Consider the following 26,288-nt stretch of genomic DNA (forward strand, 5'->3'; position numbering starts at 1 on the left):
ATACAATGAATTAGTAGGCGTCGGTGGCCTTAGTGAATTGAATGTCAAGATAGACATTAATCAAACGATAATTAGGCGTCGGTGGCCTCAGTGAATTTGAATGTCAAGATAGACATTAATAAAAAAAATAAGTAGGCGTCGGTGGCCTCAGTGAATTGGATGTCAAGATAGACATTAATAAATAAATAAGTAGGCGTCGGTGGCCTCAGTGAATTGGATGTCAAGATAGACATTAATCAAACAATTAGTAGGCGTCAGTGGCCTCAGTGAATTGAATGTCAAGATAGACATTAATCAAACAATTAGTAGGCGTCAGTGGCCTCAGTGAATTGAATGTCAAGATAGACATTAATCAAACAATTAGTAGGCGTCAGTGGCCTCAGTGAATTGAATGTCAAGATAGACATTAATCAAACAATTAGTAGGCGTCAGTGGCCTCAGTGAATTGAATGTCAAGATAGACATTAATAAATCAATTATGACACATACGTAAATGAAAATTGAATAGAACGATTTACATAACCTGAATAAAATTTTGAAGAGCGGATGCGGCCAGGCAGACAGGCAATGACTCCGCAATACCCACAGGAACAGGACATCAGCAAGCGATGAAGTGATCTGGTCATGCGATGACAAGCATGGAACCGTCTACCACAGCAGGTGAATCCTCCAGTGGAAATGTAGGCAGGAGCAAGTAGAATTCCAAACGAATAATCCGATCTTCAAGTTGTGGAATTTTTGGATTGATTTCCAAACGGTAGAGATGATGAACATGAAAGTTTGAGTTTCACGAGGTGAAGCCAATTGTAGAAGAATGGCAATTGAAGCCTACACGAGGTTGTAATTTTTTGACAAAGTTTATCAGAGCAATATGTGAAGCAATCGATGAATAATTTAATCACAATTGAAGAATAGAATAAATGAATTAATTTGTAGAATAATTCACACTTTAAAAACGTTCTGTAGATCAAATAAATAGCGATGAATGCCCAAACGAGGTCGTGAACTTAGCAAAGTTTATCAGAGCAAAAATGCGAAGCAATCGATGAATAATTGAATCACAATTGAATCACAATTGAAGAATGGAATAAATGAATTAATTTGTAGAATAATTCACACTTTAAAAACGTTCTGTAGATCAAATAAATAGCGATGAACGCTCACACGAGGTTGCAATTTTTGACAAAGTTTATCAAAGGTTTAACAGAGTAAATGAGTGAAGAAATCGATGAATAATTGAATCACACTTGAAGAATAGAACAAACGAATTAATTTGAAGAATAATTCACACTTTAAAAACGTTTCGTAGGTCCGATGAATTCAGATGAAAAGTTTAGACCGGGCGCAGGATGCACACACCGACTAGGAACCATTGCAAAAGACACGGAAAACGGTAATGCTGGTCAGAAAAAGGAGGCTGCCGGATGTGTTTGAAACGTAGGCAAAGCGTATGCAACCGCATGGCGAAAAAGTAACAAATATCTAGAAAGTAAGATGCCTAAAGACAAGATTAAATTCCAAAAAATCGAATAGTATAAATATTAAAATTGCAACGGCAAACAATCCGACGAAAAAATACAAATAGAAGTATAGAAAACCAATTTGACTAGAGTAGTAACATGAACCTTGACTGTGACGTCACTGGTCAGCGCAAACAGACAAAATGACGACATGATGTCTACGTAGTAGCGGAACGAGTAACAAGTGGAACCGTTCCAATAAATGCTTTGTCAGATTTTACATAAACTGGGCCCCTTGTGTCATACGGGACAATACGTATGGCACAATAAGAAAAAGTAAGAAATATGTAAAATCTGGCAAGGCAATTGGAAATTGAAAACTGGGCCCCATGTGAGAACCAGGGGAAAAAACAATGAAACCTAAAAATACAACATGAACCATAAGAGCAAGGGGATTAACTAGAATCCTCATCAATGGGAAGAGGTGCTAAACTCGAAATAGCTCTCTTAAAAGTACCGGAGGGAGTGAGAACAGTGACAACTCGAACCTTGTCGTCCTTACCGGGATGAACTTCAGTAATGCGAGCCAGCTTCCAAGTGGACTGCGCGGAACCAGGATCCTTCAAGATGACAACCGTACCGACCTTCAAATTTTCATAATTGCTTAACCATTTGCCTTTTTTCTGAAGAGTGGTTAAATATTCACGAGACCATCTATCCCAAAGCTCCTGGATGGAAACAGCAAGTTGATACCAACGTGAACGATGATCAATGTGTTTGGTGTTAGGCGGCAAGAAGGGTAATGACGTAAGTGGACGTCCAATCAAAAAATGACCTGGAGACAAGTAGGCAAGATCATGTGGATCTTCCGACAAGGGAACAAGAGGGCGCGAATTCAAGATGGCTTCGACCTGAGCAGCAAGAGTACAGGTTTCTTCAAAGTTAAATACCTTGTTGAATGTGACTACACGGAATATGCGTTTGAAGTTTTTTACCGCATTCTCCCAGAGTCCACCGAAGTGCGGAGCCCGAGGGGGAATGAAGTGCCATTGGATGTTGAGTACAGACATAGTGTCATGAATATCTGATTTGAGACGATCAGAAGACAAAAATTCGTGGAGCTCACGTAGCTCATTGTTGGCACCAACGAAAGTTGTGGCGTTGTCCGAAAAAATGGAATGCGGAATGCCACGACGAGCAGAAAAACGAATCAGAGCGGCAATAAATGCCTTGGAAGTAAGTTCCGAGACAGTTTCAATATGAACGGCACGAGTTACCATACACACAAACAGCGACAAGTATGCTTTAGAAAAAGTACGAGATTTGGGGCCGCCTACACGGATGGAAATAGGACCGGCGTAATCCAAACCACAATTATAAAAGGGAAAATTAGCCTGAACGCGGGCCGCTGGTAAACTACCCATGATTTGCTCAGAACGAAGAGCCGAAAAGCGAAAACACAATATGCAATGCCGCAATACACTTTTGATGGTGCGACGGGTGGGGGAAACCAAAATCGTTGTCTTACACTGGCCATGGTGGCCTGCACCCCAGCATGACTTAGACGACGATGGTGAGCAACAATCAATGCACGAGTGAATTTGTGATTGCTAGGCAACAATATTTGATGTTTGTAATCAAAGGAAGCATTTGCATTTTGCAAACGTCCACCAACTCTGAGCAGAGAATCTGAATGAATGAATGGTGACAAGGCTTTAATAGAACTATTAGGCAATAGCTCCTGATTTTGACGCAATGCTTTAAGTTCGGCAGAGAAAGCTTCTTCTTGAATAGATTTGAAGATACAATTTTCAGCTTCTGAAATTTCAGAGATAGTTAATTGACCAAAGCGCGGAGTGACTGAATTTTGTTTTCTACAATTATGAATGAACCGTAGAACATACGCCGTTGTACGAACGATTTTGTGATAGGTGGAGCGACTATTGATTATACCTGAAATAACATCATTACGAGACGAAGTAGTAGCTAATACCTGAACTGATTGAGAAATAGCAACATTGCTAGAGAAAGAATCCCAAGAACTATTCGGCATAGATAGCCATGAAGGACCATTCCACCACAGATGACTAGCGGCCAGCTGATTGGGTGTACAACCTCGAGATATCAAATCAGCAGGATTGTTACTAGTACGAACATGATTCCAATGAAAGTTAAACGTTGAATTCTGAATTTCAGAGATGCGTACAGCTACAAAAATATTAGAACGATCAGGAGGGGCTCTTAACCAGTCACAGACTGTTTTCGAGTCAGTCCACAAATACACATTAGAAAAAGTAAGATTTGAAGCCTTTAAAACCTTATTCACAAGACGTGAAAGTAGCAGAGCTGCCTGTAGTTCTAATCTGGGAACAGAGAGAACTGGGTTCAAAGAGGCAATGCGGGACTTGGAAGTGAGCAACCTAGTTTGACTGCTACCGAGAGAGGTGCTTCTGACGTAAATACAGGCGCCGTAAGCAGTGAGACTAGCATCGGCGAAGCCATGCAATTCAAGCGAGGCATCAGAGTCCTTTGATAACACACAACGCGGAAGTGATATGTTAACAATGTTCGGCAATTCATGCAGAATTTTCAACCAAGTTTCCAACAGAGTTGGGTGCCGTATCAAGATCGGCCAAATGATGAAGCATACGAGTAGCTAAGAAAGCTGCCGGCGAAGTGCCGTAACTTACAGTATTCAAGGTGAATTCTTGAATGGGTAGAGTAGCATCAGATCTCCAAAATATTCTCTGAAGGTTACGATCAGAGGGATGAACTAAGATTTGACGGTACATTTGAGTAATGTCCGCAATGAAGGCTATTTGATATGTGCGAAAGCGCAGAACTATATCGAACAGTTCAGGCTGAACTGTATGACCAACATACAATACTTCATTAAGCGATGTTCCGGTGGTAGACTTAGCAGAAGCGTCAAATACTACACGTAATTTTGTAGTGGTCGAATCAGGTTTAAAAACCGGGTGATGAGGAATGAAGTAGCATTTTTCATTATCCGGTGCTGGAGGCACTGGTGACATGTGATTCAACTGTTGATATTCTTCCATGAAAGCTGTGTATTGAGTTTTTAACTCAACATTTGATGATAACCGTTTTTCTAATGAATGAAATCGGTTCAATGCTTGAAATCGGGAATGACCCAATGAGTGGAAATTATCCTTTTTGGGAAGAGTGACCATAAACCGTCCGTCTTCAAGACGCGTGGTAGTGGTTGTGTAGTGCTTCTCAAGTTTCAAAACCTCAGGTGAGGGAGGAAGTAGAGGAGAGATTTCATCCAGCTTCCAAAATTTCTCTAACTGATGAGAGACATCATTTGAAGTTAGAAAATTCGCCATGACCTTACGGGGAGTGGCCACAGGCGAAGCAGGGAGGCACGAACGAGGTGCTGCAATAGGACGAATGGTTTTACAAGAACCAAATATGACCCAACCTAGACTGGTTTTCTGAAGGATGGGAGCGTTTTGAGCTAGATATAATTTACCAGGTTGAAGAACAGATGCAAATATGCCAGCACCAAGTAACAGATCTACAGGCTTAGGCTGATCAAACAATGGATCCGCTAATTTGAGTTCAACAGGAATTGAAATTTTGGAAAGATCAATGTTCACACTAGGAACATTAGATGATATGCTATCAACTACAATACAATTTTCTTCGACCGACCACGAACGATCAGCAGAAGACAAGAAAACTAAATGAGAAACAGATGATTTGGTCTTATTCTCACCTACACTATGAATCAAAGTGTCAGAATACAAAGTAACAAGTGATAATTTTTCAGCCAACCTAGTTGACATCAAATTACAATCAGAGCAAGAATCTAAAAGCGCGGTTGCTTTAATAAATTCCCCACTAGAAGATTGAACCAAAACTTCGGCAGTAGGTAACAAGGCGACAGTTGATTGCTGTTGCAAACACAGTGACGAGGTGGAGCTCATTGTGACATGAGAGTTCTTCTGAGGCTGTTCTGCATGAGAAACAGCTTGCTTAGTTGCTTCCGCATTCTGAACCATGACGGAATTCAGAACAGCATTCTTACCCTTGGAGGGAGCAAAGGATTGAGAATGAATAACATTTGAAGTTACCTTATCCTTAGAAGTAGGCTGAGTGTCCCGTGATTGAGGATACGACCTATGAAGAACAGTGTGGTGACTCTTGCCACAAAGTGTACACGATTTGTCCGAACAAACATGATTGGGTGCGAAAGGCTTGAGGCAATTATAACATAACCTTTTGTCACGGACAGCATTCCAACGATCAGTAACCTGTAACTTCAATAATTCATTACAACGATTTGGAAAATGACCAACAGAATTACAAAAACTACAAGGTGACATAGAAGAGGTAGTAACCTGCATCCTAGCTTGAACATTCGATTGATTTTTATTGAACTTCGGCTTGCTATGAGCACCAACCGAATTGGATGTACTTTGCTGTACATTTCCTTGATGATGGTTAGCTGAGCTTGAAGCAACAGCTTCCATGATTTTGCATTGTGATTTCAAAAAATTCCAAAATTTATCAATGGTGGGAATGTTGTGTATACCAACACTCTTTTCCCATTCTCGAACAGTAGCAGTATCCAACTGCAACAACATTTTGTGCATGTACAATAAGTCCTTGATTTGGACTCCAAGTTGAAGCGCTTCGAGCGCGGTGATGTGGGACTTGCAAAAGTCAATGAATGCCCGTAATGATTGCGGACAGTTATGCTTTATGGTAGGCGGAGATTCAATTGCCGTGACGTGCCTGGCAGCAATTAATCTCTTATTGTCATACCTCTCCCTTAAGAGGTTCCATGCAAGCTGAAAACCATTTTCGTCAGCTTCAATGTGTTCCACTCTAGCAAGAGCTTCACCACTGAGTGATTGACGAAGATAGAAAAATTTCAATGAATCATTAATATTATCTTGATTACCAATAATACTAGTAAAAGCACTTGAGAATGCTTGCCATTTTGAAAGCTCCCCATTGAAGCGTGGAAGCGGAATCTGAGGCAACTGAAAATTTGCCAAAGGTGCGTTTTGAGATGTTGGCCGCTGGGAAGCACCAGCAGTGGCCTCATTGATGCGTTGTCTGCTTTCAAAAGCAGTTAATGCAGCGTTTGCCTTAGAGGTAATGGAGATAAACTTATTAAGTATCTCAAAATGAGTTGAAATATCTTGTGTTTGCAACTCTGCATTCCATAGCTGTTCGTGAATCTTATTATACTTAATTCTAAGTGAACCTAGTTCGTTTTTGACAGTCAACAATTGATAATAAGTGGCTTCAGTGTCCACAACATAATCGCTATAGCTGGTTATGAACCAATCTATTTCGTGGTGTAAATTGTCTCTTGCATTGAAAAGAGCAGAAGGCTCAGGAAGTGAATCTTCCTCATGATCAGACATGCTTAAAAACTAACAGAAAAACCTGAGTGAATGAAACGATGCTGCACTGTAGCAATGCGATTGCTGCGCCAATAAGCAACTTTGGGCGCTGGTCCAGTACGCAGAGAGGCACGCCTGTGCGTTTGAGGCAAGTTGTATCAAGCTTGCTGTGCGGCGAGTCAAGTAGCGAGCTCGCAAGGCGGTGTAGTTTGCCGTGTGTTGTTTTCTCAATGCGCAATAGCCGTCTGTGACCAGTTCAGTGCGGTTCAGTCTCTCAGGGTACAAGATAGTTGATAGCTGGTGCATACACGTCGCAGCGTGCTTTGAGTTGCAGCCAGTACTGAAAATTTGAAACAAGTGTGTGAATGCTTAATATTAAACAATATAAACATACAAAGGTACAATGAAATAAAATATACTCTAGAGTGGGACCTAATCATTGGCGTCAAGCTAGACTATTAGGCACACGGTCACTGGAACCCTAAGGTTCAATGGACCAAGAAATGGGTAATAAAATTAACAATTATCCTAGGTAAACTGGGTCAAAGATGACGGGCAGGAGGACCAATTTTTACAATTGGTCCAATTAAAAATTATCCCAGGTAAACACTGGATCAAGAAATCCGGCCCGGAGGACCAATTTTTATGACAGAATCCAAGGGCAGGGCAGTGGACTGTGAATGATAGTTGATATAAATACCTACAAATAAATCTTTGAATTCTGTGCATAAAAATACTGATAGCTTGAAGTGTGGTAAGTACGCCAATAAAAGACTAAATGAATCAACAATATAAGATTTAATAATAATAAGATAATAATAGGCAGATGGCCACATACAAAAAACATTGAGTCAAATATCTTGGGATCAATAAAATAATAATAGGCAGATGGCCACATACAAAAACAATTGTAAGTAGATTAAGTTAAATATCTTGGGAAAATTACAACATGTGAAAAAACATTAGAGAAATACAAAATTTAAATGAAATTAGGTCAATGACATTAATGACCATTGAAGCCTGACAATAATCGAAAAGGTAGTATCAATGATACCTGAAATAATATAAATTGAGTGCTATAATGAAAGTTATTGCTGTAAGGTTAAATATTAATGATTAATAAATGACAATAAGCTGTAAATAGTGCGCAACGAGTAGAATACATAAAAATATATGTGGCATAGGCCTTCAGTGATTTGAATGTCAAGATAGACTTCGACCAAACAATTAATAGGCGTCACTGGCCTTAAAATATCACTAAGAGCTAAGGGTAGCTAATAAATACAATGTGAAGATTATACAGGTTAAATATAGGCGACATGGGCCTTCAATGAATTGAGTGTCAAGACAGACATCAATTAGAACGATTAATAGGCGACAGTGGCCTCAGAAAATCACTTGTGAAGCCAAGGGTAGCTGTTAAATACAATGAATTAGTAGGCGTCGGTGGCCTTAGTGAATTGAATGTCAAGATAGACATTAATCAAATGATAATTAGGCGTCGGTGGCCTCAGTGAATTTGAATGTCAAGATAGACATTAATAAATAAATAAGTAGGCGTCGGTGGCCTCAGTGAATTGGATGTCAAGATAGACATTAATAAATAAATAAGTAGGCGTCGGTGGCCTCAGTGAATTGGATGTCAAGATAGACATTAATCAAACAATTAGTAGGCGTCAGTGGCCTCAGTGAATTGAATGTCAAGATAGACATTAATCAAACAATTAGTAGGCGTCAGTGGCCTCAGTGAATTGAATGTCAAGATAGACATTAATCAAACAATTAGTAGGCGTCAGTGGCCTCAGTGAATTGAATGTCAAGATAGACATTAATCAAACAATTAGTAGGCGTCAGTGGCCTCAGTGAATTGAATGTCAAGTTAGACATTAATAAATCAATTATGACACATACGTAAATGAAAATTGAATAGAACGATTTACATAACCTGAATAAAATTTTGAAGAGGAGATGCGGCCAGGCAGACAGGCAATGACTCCGCAATACCCACAGGAACAGGACATCAGCAAGCGATGAAGTGATCTGGTCATGCGATGACAAGCATGGAACCGTCTACCACAGCAGGTGAATCCTCCAGTGGGAATGTAGGCAGGAGCAAGTAGAATTCCAAATGAATAATCCGATCTTCAAGTTGTGGAATTTTTGGATTGATTTCCAAACGGTAGAGATGATGAACTTGAAAGTTTGAGTTTCACGAGGTGAAGCCAATTGTAGAAGAATGGCAATTGAAGCCTACATGAGGTTGTAATTTTTTGACAATGTTTATCAGAGCAATATGCGAAGCAATTGATGAATAATTTAATCACAATTGAAGAATAGAATAATTGAATTAATTTGTAGAATAATTCACACTTTAAAAACGTTCTGTAGATCAAATAAATAGCGATGAACACCCAAACGAGGTTGTGAACTTAGCAAAGTTTATCAGAGCAAAAATGCGAAGCAATCGATGAATAATTGAATCACAATTATTGAAGAATGGAATAAATGAATTAATTTGTAGAATAATTCACACTTTAAAAACGTTCTGTAGATCAAATAAATAGTGATGAACGCTCACACGAGGTTGCAATTTTTGACAAAGTTTATCAAAGGTTTAACAGAGTAAATGAGTGAAGAAATCGATGAATAATTGAATCACACTTGAAGAATAGAACAAACGAATTAATTTGAAGAATAATTCACACTTTAAAAACGTTTCGTAGGTCCGATGAATTCAGATGAAAAGTTTAGACCGGGCGCAGAATGCACACACCGACTAGGAACCATTGCAAAAGACACGGAAAACGGTAATGCTGGTCAGAAAAAGGAGGCTGCCGGATGTGTTTGAAACGTAGGCAAAGCATATGCAACCGCATGGCGAAAAAGTAACAAATATCTAGAAAGTAAGATGCCTAAAGACAAGATTAAATTCCAAAAAATCGAATAGTATAAATATTAAAATTGCAACGGCAAACAATCCGACGAAAAAATACAAATAGAAGTATAGAAAACCAATTTGACTAGAGTAGTAACATGAACCTTGACTGTGACGTCACTGGTCAGCGCAAACAGACAAAATGATGACATGATGTCTACGTAGTAGCGGAATGAGTAACAAGTGGAACCGTTCCAATAAATGCTTTGTCAGATTTTACAATAACTGCACTTCATTTTAAATGGGAAGCTATAAAGATTTATCACTTCCTCATCGAAAAGAGTCATTAAACATTCTTTATTATATTCTTTGTGCACGGTTGAGCAGTCAGCTATTTTTTTCTCTCTTTTTTATGATATGATAAATTTTTTTTCTCTTTATTTTTTCTTATCTACAATCTATCCGTTCCATATCCAGGTTTTACGTAAGCCTTATTTAAACACATTATTTCTATTTCATATAGCCTAACATTATATGGGAGAGAGCAGAGGCAATGTAGGTTTAGATGAGTTTGGCCATGTAAAGTGTGAATACTTCAATGAGCACGATGATGTGAGATAGTTTTATGAGGGAGAAGGGGCGAATAGTCTAAAAATAATTCACTTTAATATACGAAGCTATCATAAGAACATAGACGAGGCTTTGATTGTTCTGGAGAGTTTGAAGGTAAAGTTTGATCTCATTGCATTGAGTGAGGCGTGGATTGATAATGACAAAATCTTAACACAATTAGAGGGATACGAAGTATTCAGTACGGTTGCGGGATGGAATAGGAGTGACGGTACGGTGGTTTATATTGATTCCAAATTAAACAGTAAAACAGATCAAATAAAATTAGGCGAGGCATCTGGCTTGAAAACAGATTTTAAGTTGAATGATAGAAATTATTCTATCATTTCGATTTATCGTAGTCCAGCTATGAACTCTGATTTGTTCCTTAATGATCTAGAGACATTTTACTGTAATCTTGAAAAAAGAAACACATATTATTTATTTTTAGGTGACATTAATATAGACACTTTACCCGTTAACAGAGGGCATAATGATAGACAGATACTTGGACATTATGTACTCGAACGGATTCACTGAAGGCATTTATTTACCTACCCGAGTTACCGACTATTCTCAGTCATGTATCGACCACATTTTTGTCAAGCATCCAGACTGCAACGCAGTCAACGCGGGAATCTTGAAATCTGATGTAACTGACCACTGGGCTGTCTTATGCAAAATAGTCCAACCACAAGTCGAACCTAGACCTATGCACACACACCAAACTTATTTCAATAAGGTACAATTTCGATCCTTGCTTGAGGCACAATCGTGGGATCAGGTAACAATGCAACAGGAGGCTAACACTTGCTGTGCTCACTTTCTGAGAATAATCTGTCAGTTAAAGGAGAAATCTGAAAGGCCTTTTAAAGCACGCGCATGCCACAAAAAACTCAAGCCATGGATTACTACCGAGCTGATAAGGGAAATTAGAAAACGGGATAGGATGAGTAAACTAGTTAGAAATAACCCTGGCGACCAGCAATTACTTCATAATTTTTGTTCATTCAGGAATAGACTCAGTCAAACTTTGAAATATGTTAAAATTAATTATTACAAAAAAGAATTAAATTAATTATTACAAAAAAGAATTAAATTAATTATTACAAAAAAGAATTAACTGATAATGCAAATAATCCGAAAAAGTTTTGGAAAATAATAAATGAGTACAATGGAACTAAAGTAAAAAAACAGCAACTCCCCATACAACTTTTTCTAGAAAATATTGAGGATGACAGAGAAGAGAGCATAGTAGAGGTGGCAGATGCTTTTGATGAATATTTTTCAAAAGTAGGAAGTAAGTTAGCTGCAGAGTTGCCTCCCCCCTCACAGGAACAACTTCATGAAGGCACTTTGGGTAACAATCCCAATTTACAGTTTCAAATACAGCCAGTCACGGAAGGTCAGCTCTTAAAGATTGTAGGAGATATGCGAGGTGGCTCGGCCCCAGGTTTTGATGGGATTAGTACAAGTTTAATTAAAGACAATATTGATATTCTATTGGTCCCATTAAATCACCTTATAAATCTGAGCCTGAAAACTGGTGTATTTCCTGATGATCTGAAAGTTGCCAAGGTTATACTGATTCACAAGACCAGTAGTAAAGATAATATGAACAACTATAGGCCCATATCCCTGCTAAGTGTAGTGTCAAAGCTATTGGAAAAATGTGTCAAGGTGCAACTGCAGAGCTATTTGGAGGAGAACAACTTGCTCTCTAATGCTCAGTTTGGCTTTAGAAGGAGTAAGAATACCTCAGATGCACTTTTTTCCATGAATAACACTTTTATGGAGGCAATCAATCGAGATGAGAAAGCTCTAACAGTATTTATTGACCTGGCCAAAGCGTTCGATTCGATTGACAGGAGTATACTCTTCTCAAAACTGGAGATTATGGGGGTGAGGGACTTGGCTTTGGCCTGGTTCAAGAGTTACCTTGGTGACAGAAAACAAGTTGTCTCCATTGGGTCGAAACTAAGTGGAGTTAGTGATGTGGAATACGGTGTGGTGCAGGGCAGTACCCTGGGGCCGGTTTTGTTCCTTATCTATATAAATAATATTGATAAGCTTAATATTGAAGGAGAGCTGTTTCTATTCGCAGATGATACTGCAGTTATATTCAGGGGTGCAAGCTGGAATGAAACTTACCTAAAAGCCGAAATAGGAATGAAGAAGCTGAAGGCATGGTGTGATCAAAACATTCTTACCATGAATGTGGGAAAGACAAAATGTCTGCCTATCGCACTTAGAACATCAAGTGAGCCCCCTAATGACTTGATGCTGAAACTCCATTCTTGCGACGATAACTATAGCATTGACTGCAATTGCCAGACAATTGAGAGAGTAAAAAGCTACAACTATCTAGGTGTTATGATAGACAGTAATCTTAGATATGAAAATCATATAATCAATTTGCAACGTAAGCTCCGAAAAATGATCTATATATTTTACCAGCTTAGCTTCATACTAAATGAAAAAGAAATTAAGTCAGTCTATTTTGCCTATGTCCAATCGATTCTTAGTTATGGTATAATTGCATGGGGTGGAGCGGCTAAAACTACGTTAGAGCCTCTGTATATTATACAGAAGCTGATAATTAAAGCAGGCTTGAAATTAGAGAAGCAGTACCCCACAGAAGCACTTTTCAATTACTCCAGATTACTGACTCTCAGACAAATAAATATAAAAAATGTACTTGTTTTTACATTCAGAAATAGGGATTGTATTGTCACAGAAGTAACGCATAATTACAATACTAGAAGCTCTGCAAATGTGGGCCTACAGGTCCCTAGAATTATTAAATCAAAACACCGCACAAACCCGTTTTATGTTTCCAACATCCTATTAAGAAAAGTCCCAAACAGAGAAATAGTTGATCCCACTGTTGATATTCTTGCTTACAAAAAAATTATTTGTAATTGGTTATACGAGACTGGTGCCTGTAACTCTGAACATCTGCTGGAGCCTTTGTACTCTTAATTTATAAAAGAGTAACTCAGACATACCGTTCAAGAAGTCCCCTAGCTTCGGAATCAGGAAAAATTTTTGCCATCTGCAAAACTATAATATAAATGACTTGCCTTTTATGTACCTACCTTGATTCTTGTTTATCTCCTTTCATTGCCGCTGTTCTTTGCTCAAAACTTTTTATTTTTTTCTTTTCATTTTTGAATTTTTCATTTGACACTTTCAATTTCAAATTACTTAGTATATGACGGTACTCGTCCCACACACAAGTCTATGACTCATGTGGGACTATACCTTTATTGCTGGGTCAGAGCACTTTGATTGGGTATTGTGTAGGCTATTCATTACATGTTTATTTTTTTTTTCTAATGGAGGTTTGTATTTTTTTTATCATGTAACTTATTTAATTTACGTTTTGCAAAATAAGACCTTCAAGACTTTGTTGATTATTGGATTCTTCTGTATGTCTATCGATTTAGTCATTCAACTATAGCTATTCATGTAGTTTAGCCTAGATCAAAAAATTTGTTCTAATCATTAATCATTGTGTGCTGAATACCTCAATAAAGAATTATTGAATTGAATAAATTCTGTACTGTCCTGTCGTTTCGGCGGAATATCGGTGTGAAAACGACTAATGGCTGTTTGGGTTGGTGTAACGGCAATGTTAATCATCTTTTGTAAACAACTACTATCATCGAAATCTGACCGAGTTGAAAGCAGAGAAAGGTCGGGAGAAAATACTATGTTACTTTGAGTTATCAATATTGTATGCGTCATTGCATGCGATTAATAATCGACTCCACAGCTGATTTATGATGAATAATTCTATAGTCTGATGATAATCTTTACAGTCATATTGGGGCATGAAGGAGGCTCCTTTTCCTTCTATATCATCCTTAAAATGCAAAATTACAAAAAAAAACCTTATATATGCGTCGACGTGCAATTCAAAAAGCCTGTCAAAATTCAAATACCTGTCAAATTTCATGAAAATCTATTGCCGCGTCTCGCTGTAAATGCAATGTGGTATGGCCAATGTGGTAATGATTTCAAAACCGCACATTGATATCTCAACCCGTATCAGTTTGTTGATGTAAAAGTTGTACTTAAATTACGAGCTGTTTGTTGTATATTAACCAGCTGAAATAATGTGTCAAGCGCATAAAGGACTGTCTGTGTGGTAGCTCCCAAATAGCCTCAGTTGATGTTATGAATGAAAGAATGAACGGAAAAACTGTAGTAATTGCATGCAATGAATATTCTTTACCTGACTAAATGATAAATCACAACACATTTTTTTCTTATGCACTTTGAATGTTATTTTTATATCCTGAAAAAGGAGAGATTCAATTTTTTATCCAAAAAACTTGAACTGTAAAAACGTTCGAAGAATACGTGTTCAAAATTTGAAGCTGATTGATCAATTCTTTCTAAAGTTATTGTAGAACATACAGACGGCTTTGGCCTTCAGTAAGTCAAAAGAACTCGCAAACGCTCGTTCAATAATATCAAGAACTGGCTGGCTCAGGTCTGGTGATACAGTTTTCAGGGTCTGTGAGATGACCTCAATTTTCACCAATAGCTGATTCTCAGCTAATTGTAGGACATTCTGGGTGGCGTTTTGACTTGGAGCGCTGGTCAGTGCCCAGCTTTACAGACTTAAAAACAACTCTAAATAATCACTACATTCTAATCTCTTCATATCATCTACAAGGAGTATTCACGATCTTTGAGGTAGCCGAGTTATTTGTCGAGAAATAAGATAAGTCGAGTTATTTGCTATTTAAATAATATATTTAATCAAGTTAGTTGCTCTGTTTTTGTAATGTAGTACTGTAACATTGACTTTCTAAGGGTCATATATTCACCATCTATGTTTAACGGTAAATCACGTTTACTAGTAGATATAGATACATTTTATCATACGGGGTTTAAACGATCAGCTGAAATATCTCCGTTTAAACCGAGCATCTGCATACGGGCCTTAAACATCATAAATACCCCCTACAATAGTAGCTTCAAATTTAACACAACAGATGATTGATAAAATTATCTACTGGTGTATTCAATGTACCTAGAATACATTGTATTCTAGAGCATATAATAAAAAAAATCAAGTACGATTTCCTTTATTTCATTGTGACACTACTAGTTTCAACTCTTGGTGTCTTGAAAATGGCTTTTGAAGAATTGGAGTGGTAACACTACATTGTTAGTAGTATAACAATGAAATAAAGGGTACTTGATAGTTTTTTATTGTGTATTCTAATAATCAGTAGCCCTAAAAAGAAGAGTGAATATTGCATTCTAGGTAAATTGAGTGCATTTTTATAAAATTTACTCTACTGAGCTTGTTGAAGTATAAACTGAATTGCCAACTATTACGACCAGATTGGAGTGGATCCAATTCGATCAATAAACAATGAAAATAAATAAATGATTTCCAAATAAAACATTATCTAGACGAATATTATTAAATCGTTTGCAGTGACTGACCTTTGTGCAATATTTATAAACACGCGAGGTCTTTTGATTGAATAGCCAGGTGTTGTGGAATATAAGCCAGACATCGTCGACATATTCCCAGGGGTCCGAGTACTGACCGGTGTTGAGCTTGCGCTTAATGGTCGACAGGTCCATGGGTCGCTCGATCACCTCTAAGTACTTGGAAGTGGCCACCGGCTGCCGGAACGGAAACGACTCAGGGTCTTGGCGGAACAACTTCTCCAGAGTCGGCATTAGCGCCTGCCGCAACTCGTTCGGTTTGAATACTGAAAAACGTCATTCATTCATCAAGTGAATTTCATCATTTATAGCTACTAGAATTATTGACATTAACCACTAATTATTGACATGATTGAACCTCTAGTAGGACCAGTTTCTAGGAAAGTTATTAAATCTAATCAAAATCTAACCATTACACCTATAGATTTGAATGACTTCATGGACCATCACATTTAGTAAGTGTCCCACAAAACCGGGCATTAATATTACTATTATCCTTCATGAACCATTAATAATTGAAAAAATACTATACTGTACTATAGTGAGGTTCACGTTATAATGGCCTTCATTACCTATATGTCATGTAATATTGAGTGTTCGTTATTGTTTAAAATACCATTATATTTTATTCATCAAGAAAAAATATTTTTCAATAAATAATGTTTATTATTTTTTAAATAATAAATATTCATGATTGAGATTGAATGTTTTCATTCTACATTGTACTACGATCTGGCAACGTCGAGGAGCTAGGAAAGGATAGCACCATCTGCATTGTCGAATGATAGCAGCACCAATGTTAATCAAATACTGCCATTATAACGTGGAATTCACTATAGGCTTATGGTATCGCATAAGATAAGACTATGCAGATTCCATGGGCGGCTCGGGAAGTAGACAGTATTGGATACGAGAGATTACATAGGTTCAGCAAACGAAGCAAAGGTATTTGGAATGGTGCTGAACTCTGAACTCTCCTGGCGACCTCATTTAGACCAGCTAAAAAGCAAACTCAACTCGGCAGTATTTGTTCTTAGAGCCTTGAAGAAATTGTTCGATACAGGAACGCTTAGAAGTGTTTATTTTGCTGTGTTCCATTCTCTCCTTTCATACGGTGTTGTATTTTGGGGCAATTCAACTTATGCAATACATATATGTAGGATATCTTATATTAAAAAAAAAGACTATCCCAACTCACTTCATAAACTTCTGTTTATTTTCGTTTTACAACTTTATTTTTCAAACAACATAATCCTTTGAGCCCATTTCAATGACATAATGTTTATTTTTTTGGTGAGTTTGTTACTTCAATTAATAACATTTTAAACACATGTTAAAATCATGTGTGGGATGGTAACTTTCAAAATGAAAAATTTCCTACAATTTGGCCATTCTGATGAGTTATGCTCTCAAGCCACACATTCACCTTCACTACATAAAACAAACAATTTGAATTCTTTGGATTTCAAAGAAACTTTGAACAATTAGATATAGCAGCATTTGATCCTCAACCTTTTGGGCTCCATCGCGTCCCCACCAACGTTTTCTCAAACCTCTAAATCATGTTGTAGCATGTTGTAGAGATTATTTCTAATAGTTAAAGATTCTCCCACTAACAGGTGTATAAATTTTTGAGGATCTTTGTTTTATTGATAAGAATAAAGATAGGTTCAATACAGGAGAATTGTTCCACTTATACAATACTAGATATAGACAAAGCCTCGGAGACGACATTCATCGAACTAGTATGTATGAGAGGGGGTTAGAGTGCAGGAATTCGGCTTTATAATTCATTGCCAACACATATTAAGGCTCTCACAGGTGAGAAATTTAGAATTAAGGTGAGGGAGGAGTTGTTGCAGGCTTACCCTTATTCCAGTGAAGAATTCTTTTTGCAAAATGAAATGCAAAGATTGACTTGAAGATTGTTGATTCAGCATATAATTGACGAATCCGTACCACTTTCATAGGTGGTTAGTGGGAGGAAAAATGTAAAAAGTAACATGAACTATAAAAAAACCATCAGCTAACTGAAAAATGCATATGGGTTTCTAAATAAGTTATTCAGTGAGAACATGTATCGAGAATCAAAACAATGATTTAAAATTGCATATAAAGCATTATTTTAACTAAAATTATAAGAATGCAGTATGATCTCAATATATAGTAGAAATTTAGTGGCCGGCACATTTTTTTAATGACTCACAACACAAGATGAGATTTAATATAGACTGCTTGTGCTCTTGCAATACTTCCAATTCTGTAAAATAAATATGAAAGGATACTTACAGCACTTGCTCTTCTTTTCCTCCCCTTGCGAATTTGGCTCTTGATACTCTTCTGTAAAAACACAAAAAGTTCAAATTATTGTAGAGGTGAACTTATCATTGAAGATTACATTACACAGATGCTTTTGTTATTAAAAGTAGCCTACTACATAGATGAATTTTTGTTAAACCAGTTGGCATATTTTTTAGACAGGAAGTATTTTACAGACCTTATGCTACGTTATGATTGATTACAGTACGCAAAATAAGTTATTTCAAAGCAAATAAAATGTGTCACTGTGGTTGTAGAAATCAGAAGAATTCCTTCATGAAATGAATAAATCTTGGAAAAGGAATAAATTATTATACACAGTCTTGAAACGAAGAAAAAAATTATGTTAGATTAGGTATTACTTTTATAGTGGAATGAGTATCATATTGTAACAATCACCCATCCATCATCGATCAGATATTCGAGATATATTATAGATAGTCGACGTCGAATATTCTCCCAAAAGAATAAGTCAAATATCCCAAAATTTATTCCATCAGCACCAGGATTCACGAAAGTGATTAGTGGTTCCAGAAATTGCCAGAAGTGAAATACAATGTTTGAAAACAGGTTTTTATCGAGAAAACTGTGATGCATCAATTATTCCGGATAATCGGTGCTTTACTGTATAAATGTTCATGGATCAAGAAAAATATAATATAATCTAGACGATAAAGAATTTAAAAGAAGAATGAATGTAGGTACCTATGATTATTATGAAACCAGTATCATCGTCTTCATCGATGGGTTCAAAGGTGATGTTGCCTTCGCCGTTAGCCATGCCCTTGCCGCCTTTACCACCTTCGCCATCGCTGCCCCCCTGGCTGGCATCGTCCGGATCCTCCTTGATTTTGGGCTCGCACTTGCCCTTGGAGGCGGCGCTGGCGGCCGAGGCCGGACGCGACGGAATTGTGTAGGCCTTGCTGGTGGCGGCTGCGGCTGGAGAGGGGGTGGGGGCATCGACTACAACTGGCGACAGCATCACAGGACAAGCCGAAACGGAGCTGGGTCCTGTCCCGCCCACCGACGACTGCGGTGCCTGCGGTTGCGACTGCGTCGGCGCTTGCGGTTGCAGTGCTTGTTGCCCCAGTTGGGATTGTAGTTGTTGAGGAAATCCTGTAACTGGAACAAGCACATTGTTAGTATATCGTGCAACACAAACAAATACTGAAGTAACTATAAAAAGCGTATTGAGTTGAATTTAAACAGAATTGTTACTGTCAAATAATATACATTATTACGAATTATTCCTTTCCCACTACTTGTACCTTGATCGTTTTTGTTAGTAACAAAATAGAAGTTGATAGTTAGTAACCTTAATAGGAGTTATTTATACAAGTTTAAGGTGCATACTGTAACAGTCGATTTTTGGAGGAAATAATTTGTATTGAATCAAACAAAACCTCACAAAATTACACTGTGGAAGCGAAAGATGATCTTAATATGATGTAATAATGGTAGCCTAACACGCGTAACGCATTAGATCTAATAATAATGTATGTTATTTTCATACAAACTGAGACTATTTCATGTCATCAATATTATGTCTGTGACATCTAAAGCAATTAGATAAGAAATATTTTACTAATGAAATATGTAGTCTTTGAAAATTGATTTTTTCTAATAGATGTATTCATATAAAAAATTTAAATAAAAATATAGTTTTTGTAAATACTTTTTTTTAATAGACGTGTTCATGTTGAAAATTCAAGCAGCTTGGACTAGCCCTTCTTAATGCAATAATCCATTTTGTAATGAGGGAACAAAATTGAATGTACAGAGACTGACCAGTGGAAACATTGGAGACAACCGGCGTTGTGATGGTGGACAGCGGGGGCGGTGTGGGCGGTGGAGGCGGCTGTTGTTGTTGTTGCTGCAATATCTGCTGTTCTTTCCGCTTCTGTCGTTTTTCCTCTGCAACACAAACATTCACAATATTATTCCTTGCCAAAGTGATCTAAACTATAGCCTAAGAAGATATCCCATGATCTAGGGCGTTTATGTTCAAATTCTCACAATTAACTCAAGCCGATAGTCCGCGTATTTCTTTTTCTTAAAGCTATCTGACACTGGTAGTACCTTATACTATGCCGTTCTACACTCTCACCTGGTCAGAACAGTAATAATAGACAGTAGTCCACAGTAATCGGCTTCAGTTTACAAAAAAATCAGTTTGAAAATTGAAACATAATTAACATAATATACCTCTGGTATCCTATAATATTAAAAGATCATATATGTTTATATGTCTGTGTGTCACCGGATCTCAAAAAGGCCTCTAACGATTCACACGAAATTTGGAACAAAGTAGATTTATGATAAAAAATTCGATTGCACTATAGTCCAAGAGATAAAACTTCAACATGACTCTTTCTGGAAGACAGAGCTCTATCCTTCACTAATCACTTCCACTACCTAGCAGCATTCTCCTACTCTTGTGTCAGTTCTGAGTGTCTGCGTCTGTGTCTTAAAACTAAGTTAGTGCCTTTTCATGCCTGAAGGACTCAGGGAAATTTCCATGTAAAACTTGATTCCGATACCACCTTGAAACCCTCAAATGCAACCACTTTTCTGGGTTTGTTATTAGGTAGTAATATGAAAAGGAAGTCACACTCTTCAGAACTTTTGAAGAAGCTGAGTAGAGAAACTTTTGCAGTTGGTGTAATCTCCTGGGTTGCTGATACAAGAACAACTTTAATTGTGTGTCATTCTTATTTTGTATCCCATCTCCGCTTTGGCATTATTTTTTGGGACAAGACGACTGAGATTGAAGCTATTTTGAGGACTCAAAAGAAGGTTTTGAGGCGAATCTTTGGCCTGACAGAAAGGTGTTCTTGTAAACCCATATTTAGGGAACATTGCCTTCTCACAGCGACAGCTATTTATGTATTAGAGCTGGCTCTTTTTGTGTTAAGAAACAGGAACTGTTTTATGGAGGGACAAGTCGCACATAGATATTATAACACTCGATTGAGGGGATCAGCTATCGCCCAGAGCATAGACTAACTCTACTGGCGAAAGGCCCTTAATACATGGGCATACAAGTTTTCAAAGCCCTACCACAGATTATCAAAGAGATTGCTACTCCTGGTATATTTAAGAATAAATTGAAAGCTATTCTGGTAGGCATAATGTCCCTATAGAGTTGATCGAAATTTCCTCTATAGTTTGCTAATATCAGTATGCTCACTGTTAGTACTCTTTGACGTGCTACCATTTATCATTCATTATTCATGCTTGTTATCATTGTTTCCATTTAGAATACATAAATAAATGTTTATTTCCCAAAAAAAAACTAAAACTACAGCATCAATTACACAAAATATTAGATAAAGTTTAGTTTTTTCTGTGTGGAAATTGACCTACTTCACTATGACGTACCATGTTCTAGAGTAGGTTTTTTGTGCGTATTATTAATTAGTTAGTGTTAAGCAAGTCATTAGGTGGTTAGTTGTTGTTTGAAATAATGTTTTCTATGTTCTGTCTTTGCTCATCAACCAATTGTGTACTATTGTTTTGAACTTTCTAGGATGATTAATCTGTTTAGAGTTTGCAGGAAGTAGATTATATAATTTTGGTGCAAAATGATTGAAATGTCTCTGGTATAGTGCCTTCCTTGCAACACTGGTGATGAGAAAATTCCTGTATCTGGTGTTGTGGTTGTGGTTTCTGGTTTGAAATGTTGTTGGATTCTTGTGTAATCTGCATAGTATCTCCTTGGAGTAAAGCTGTCTTGGATCCATCACGTCAAACTCGTTGTTACATTTCATGCATCACTAGAGCTCTGCTCTGCTATATGGTTTTATGTGAAATTATAAAATAAAATAAAATATTGCATTCAATCCGCTGATCTCATGACAAATATTATCCGGCAAGAAATTAATCGACATGATCAACATAATTATGGAGTTATAAGTGACCCCTGAGTGAGTGACTAGTGACCCCTTGGGTTGGAGAGGGTGAGGGGTATAGAATAAAAATGCAAGATGATACTCTAGGAAAATTTGGAATAAGATACATCTAGAATGTATAAGTGATTTTATTATGCTTAATTTACACGAGTGATAATGCAAAAAATAAAAATCATCATTTTTACTTGGGAGAGGAGGAAAGTGATGTTAGAGGATTAGGATATGGAAGGTTAATTTGAATGTCATGCTGCTCTAGGGTTGGACATTCTCAGCCATTTTTTCCAACAGATAATGCCTCAATGTACTTTGTAAAGCCTCAACTGTCAACATGGACCTTAGTGATTCGTTCATGGTGTTGGAGAGAGTAAACAAACCTCAGGCAATACTTCCTTGCATATCGTTGAGTATAGAATTACAATACATACGGTGTAATGACTAGAAACAATCTAATTTTTCTGGGAAGAATAACTTGCATCTTCTTCAATGAATGCATGGTATAGAATGCAAATATACATGCAAATTTAACAATTAACTTGATTTTCAAGTCGATTTTTTCATAATAATTCCAAGGTTTCTGAATCGCAGTAAGCTATTTTGAATCTATCAACATTTTTTAATTGAGTTTACATCGATGTTGTTAGTCTTGAATATCCAATTATTATGGGCTGAGTTTTGTTATTGTTAAGTTTTAGTACATTTTTCTTAATTAAGAAAAATAGAAGAATACTACTATTTCTACATTCTACTATTGAAATTACATCGTGATTCATTTTATCTACTGTTTCATTAATTTTAGTGATTGGGCAGCTTTCATAAATTTGAAGGTAATCTGCGTAAGTATGGAAACTTGAAAATTTGATGACAGAGGGAAGGTCATTCGCATAAAGAGTGAAGAGTAGGAGGCCTAAGATATAACCTTGAGGGACACCATTAAGACCTATTATCTTCAACAAAGACACATTGATTTCTACCTGAGAGATAGGATTTGAACTATGCTAGAGTTTGATGACTAAACCCAAGAAGAATAGCTAATTTGTTCAAGAGAATTTCATGATCTACAGCGTCGAATGCTTTTGAGGAATCAAACAGACTGAGAACAGAACACTTTCTTTGATACATTGCTAACCTTATACCATTGGTGAATGGAGTAGTAGTACATGATAAAAGATCATTTGAAATAAAAAATGAATGAGATAATCAGGGAATTAGAAAAAAGATAAGGAAGATGAATAATGACAACAAAATCATGATTTATAGATCTACAGGAGACTAAATTCAGGAAAAACCCAAAAAAAGAGTGAAACAAAGTCAAGTTACTTACCCAGTTCTTTTTGGATCTTGTAAATTTTTTCTGCCAGAAGATGATAGTATTCAATCTGGAAACAAGATTAAAACATGTCAACTAAAATCAGTATTTCACCTTTAATGAAATATTTCAGTAAATACTTGAGCCAATTTTTCTGATATTTATTATTTCATTCTATAAGCGGATATAAATTTGCATGGGAGGCATTTTATCATATTCAGCACAGATTCAGTACAGAGATTAAAGATTTGAATGTTGAATGCTTAAATCCATGAAATTCTATAAAAGTTTTAAAGTTGCAATGTTGTACGTCAAATTAATTGGAAAACGTATCTACGTTCACTCTAATCTTTTTAATTACCTAAATTAGACATTAATAAAGTGTTAATAAGATTTACAATTGCATGGTTTTTGCAGTTCTCAACATTCCATGAGAAGAGACTATCATGATCAATCTCTATATACTAGTAGTTCTGTGAACAGTAGACCTCACGCAGTATTCTCATCCACAAGTACCAGATGTCAAATGTTTTAAATGTTAGCAAACTCAGTTCACGTTTGAATTTGTATTCCATATGATATAATTCATCCAGTTCCGTGATGATCTTTCTATCTGATGAAAATTATTTTTTTAGAATCAAAAATATTATAATTTCTCCAGCATTATTTAGTTCATTTGTTTATTTTTATTCACCTATTAAATTAGTTTTTTCGAATGTGAGAATATTGATACTGATGGGCACGCATAATAATACCATGACTGCAAAACAAAATATTGAAACCAAAGACCTTAAAGCTGTGATTAGAGCAAATTTATTAAACAAATATTAATAACTCAATCCTTTTAGATTATATTAGATTGAACATAACTTATCATACACATGATGAACATATATGTGTTTGTCAACTTCCGTTCAATCTAATAGAATCTATAAGGATTAAGTTATAACCATTTTGTAAATAACTTTGGTGTAAACCCAGCTTAAATATGCATACTTCTTTAATGTCTTTGATTGAAACTATTATAGACCTTATACAAATATAGTAATAGACTGGCTTCTCCACACATCTGTGTAATCACTTGTCAGCTGATTTATGATGAATAATTCTATAGTCTGATTTTTACTCTGATATTGGCGTATGAAGGAGGCTCCTTTTTCCTTTTATATTATCCTTGAAATGCAAAATTTCCAAAAACCTTGTATATACGTCGACGTGCAATTTAAAAAGGAACATACCTGTCAAATTTCATGAAAATCTATTACCGCATTTCGCCGTAAATGCCCAACATATAAATATATAAACATATAAACATTTCAACATTAAGAGAAATGCCAAACCGTCGACTTGAATCTTAGACCTCACTTCGTTCGGTCAATAAAAATGAATGTCTGTTTGTGTGTTAGTTTGTTTGTTCCCTATAGACTCGAAAACTACTTGACAGAACGGCATGAAACTTTGGGAATATGTTGTGTGAATATTGAGGATGGTTTCTGACCAGAAATTTCCATAGGGGGGGGGGCTAATAATAATTATATATTAATCCATTTTACAGACCTATGTTTTCGAAATTGTCGGCCGAGTGGCTAATGTAGAACGGGAAGATCATCATGATTCAAGATTATGTTGTGATACTATGATTTAGCATCTAAACTTACCAGCTGTAATAAACACATCACTCTGTGGTAAAATTGTTTACTTGTATTAAAACGGTAGTTTCAAGCACATAGGAAGTCCGTATTGAGATGTAAATGAAAATATTGTTTGTAAATGAATAAATTTCATGATTCACCAAATAAAGTAAAGTGTGACATGAGATACATTGACTTTTTGGCGGTACAAAGTTCGCCGGGTAAGCTAGTATTATATACATTGCTTATTAATTGATTTACAGATTGCATACCAAGTCAAAACTACAATCACACGTTTTTATTAATAATGTACAATTATCAAGTTGAATCCTCTACTTGATACATTTCAATTTCTTTCAAGACTATATCGGTAAACTACAATAATTGAAACTCGAGATAGTTACCCTTGAGTTAGCCATTTCGTACATTTCTCCTTCAATTTTTCGAGCATAAGCTATAAGAGCGTGCATTCGTTTATCCAACATTGCTTGTGGATCTGGGGTAGGGAATATTGCCTGCGCCCTGAAAAACCAATAACAGTGAAACAAACTCACTCAAAAACATACGCAAAACACACTTTCACATTACAACTTGTTGAATTCAGACACAATCAATTTACTGTATAATATAATCGAAATATTGTAAACATTTTTAGATCATTATACAACATGAAATTCCAATTCTAGTAAACATTTCTTCATCAGTCGTTCACTTCTAAAAATTGGAAATGATTGCTAGGAATTCCAGTTCAACAAAATGAAAAAAATTGCAACCAGTTTGTCTACATGTCTACAACGTTAATATAAAACTCTTCAAGACAATATATATATATATATATATATATATATATATATATATATATATATATTATATTTCTTCTAAAAATATACATAGGCCTAGTATAGGCTAGTTAAAAGACCTCCTTCATACTAACACCATGTAGGTAAAACTTTTGTAGGTAAATTTTCACAGTGAAAATTTAACAATACTTTTTTTTATTGATAGGTATTGGTTGGATTGGGCTGTTCAAAAACTAGACAGTAAAGATGTTAGATGATTGAAAAAAGAGATACATACAATTTCCGGACGAGGCTGCTTCTGAGATCGGTTGTGACTGTCTGGTGCCACTCTTTAGTGCCTTGGACTGGCGTCGCTGTCACTTGGTTCGGCTGTAAGCCAGCGGGCAGCTCAAGGCTAGCCAAACTATCATCTCCAGCACCGATCTACAATATAGAAAAAAGGAACGATTGCATATTTTCAATTCAATTAAGGAACTTCTTTCAAGAATCTGGCAATTTAGATTTATTACTTCAAT

General features: G+C 36.5%; 1 protein-coding gene across 5 annotated transcripts in view; it reads right to left on the bottom strand.

Annotated features, from left to right (window-relative positions):
• The window catches only part of LOC111054230 (histone acetyltransferase p300), a 68,731-nt gene that overhangs the window by 39,853 nt on the left and 2,590 nt on the right, over positions 1–26,288 (bottom strand). For all 5 annotated transcript variants that reach the window (XM_039421612.1, XM_039421615.1, XM_039421614.1 and 2 more), the window contains exons 3-9: positions 26,051–26,196; positions 25,378–25,495; positions 23,358–23,412; positions 19,914–20,039; positions 18,831–19,247; positions 18,096–18,146; positions 15,798–16,072 (exon numbers count right to left, since the gene is read on the bottom strand). In XM_039421612.1, coding sequence (XP_039277546.1) covers positions 15,798–16,072; positions 18,096–18,146; positions 18,831–19,247; positions 19,914–20,039; positions 23,358–23,412; positions 25,378–25,495; positions 26,051–26,196 — 1,188 coding nt within the window. The remainder of the gene's footprint in view (positions 1–15,797; positions 16,073–18,095; positions 18,147–18,830; positions 19,248–19,913; positions 20,040–23,357; positions 23,413–25,377; positions 25,496–26,050; positions 26,197–26,288) is intronic.

Source organism: Nilaparvata lugens, chromosome 2, assembly GCF_014356525.2.
Source record: "Nilaparvata lugens isolate BPH chromosome 2, ASM1435652v1, whole genome shotgun sequence".
NCBI classification, from domain to species: Eukaryota; Metazoa; Arthropoda; class Insecta; order Hemiptera; family Delphacidae; genus Nilaparvata; species Nilaparvata lugens.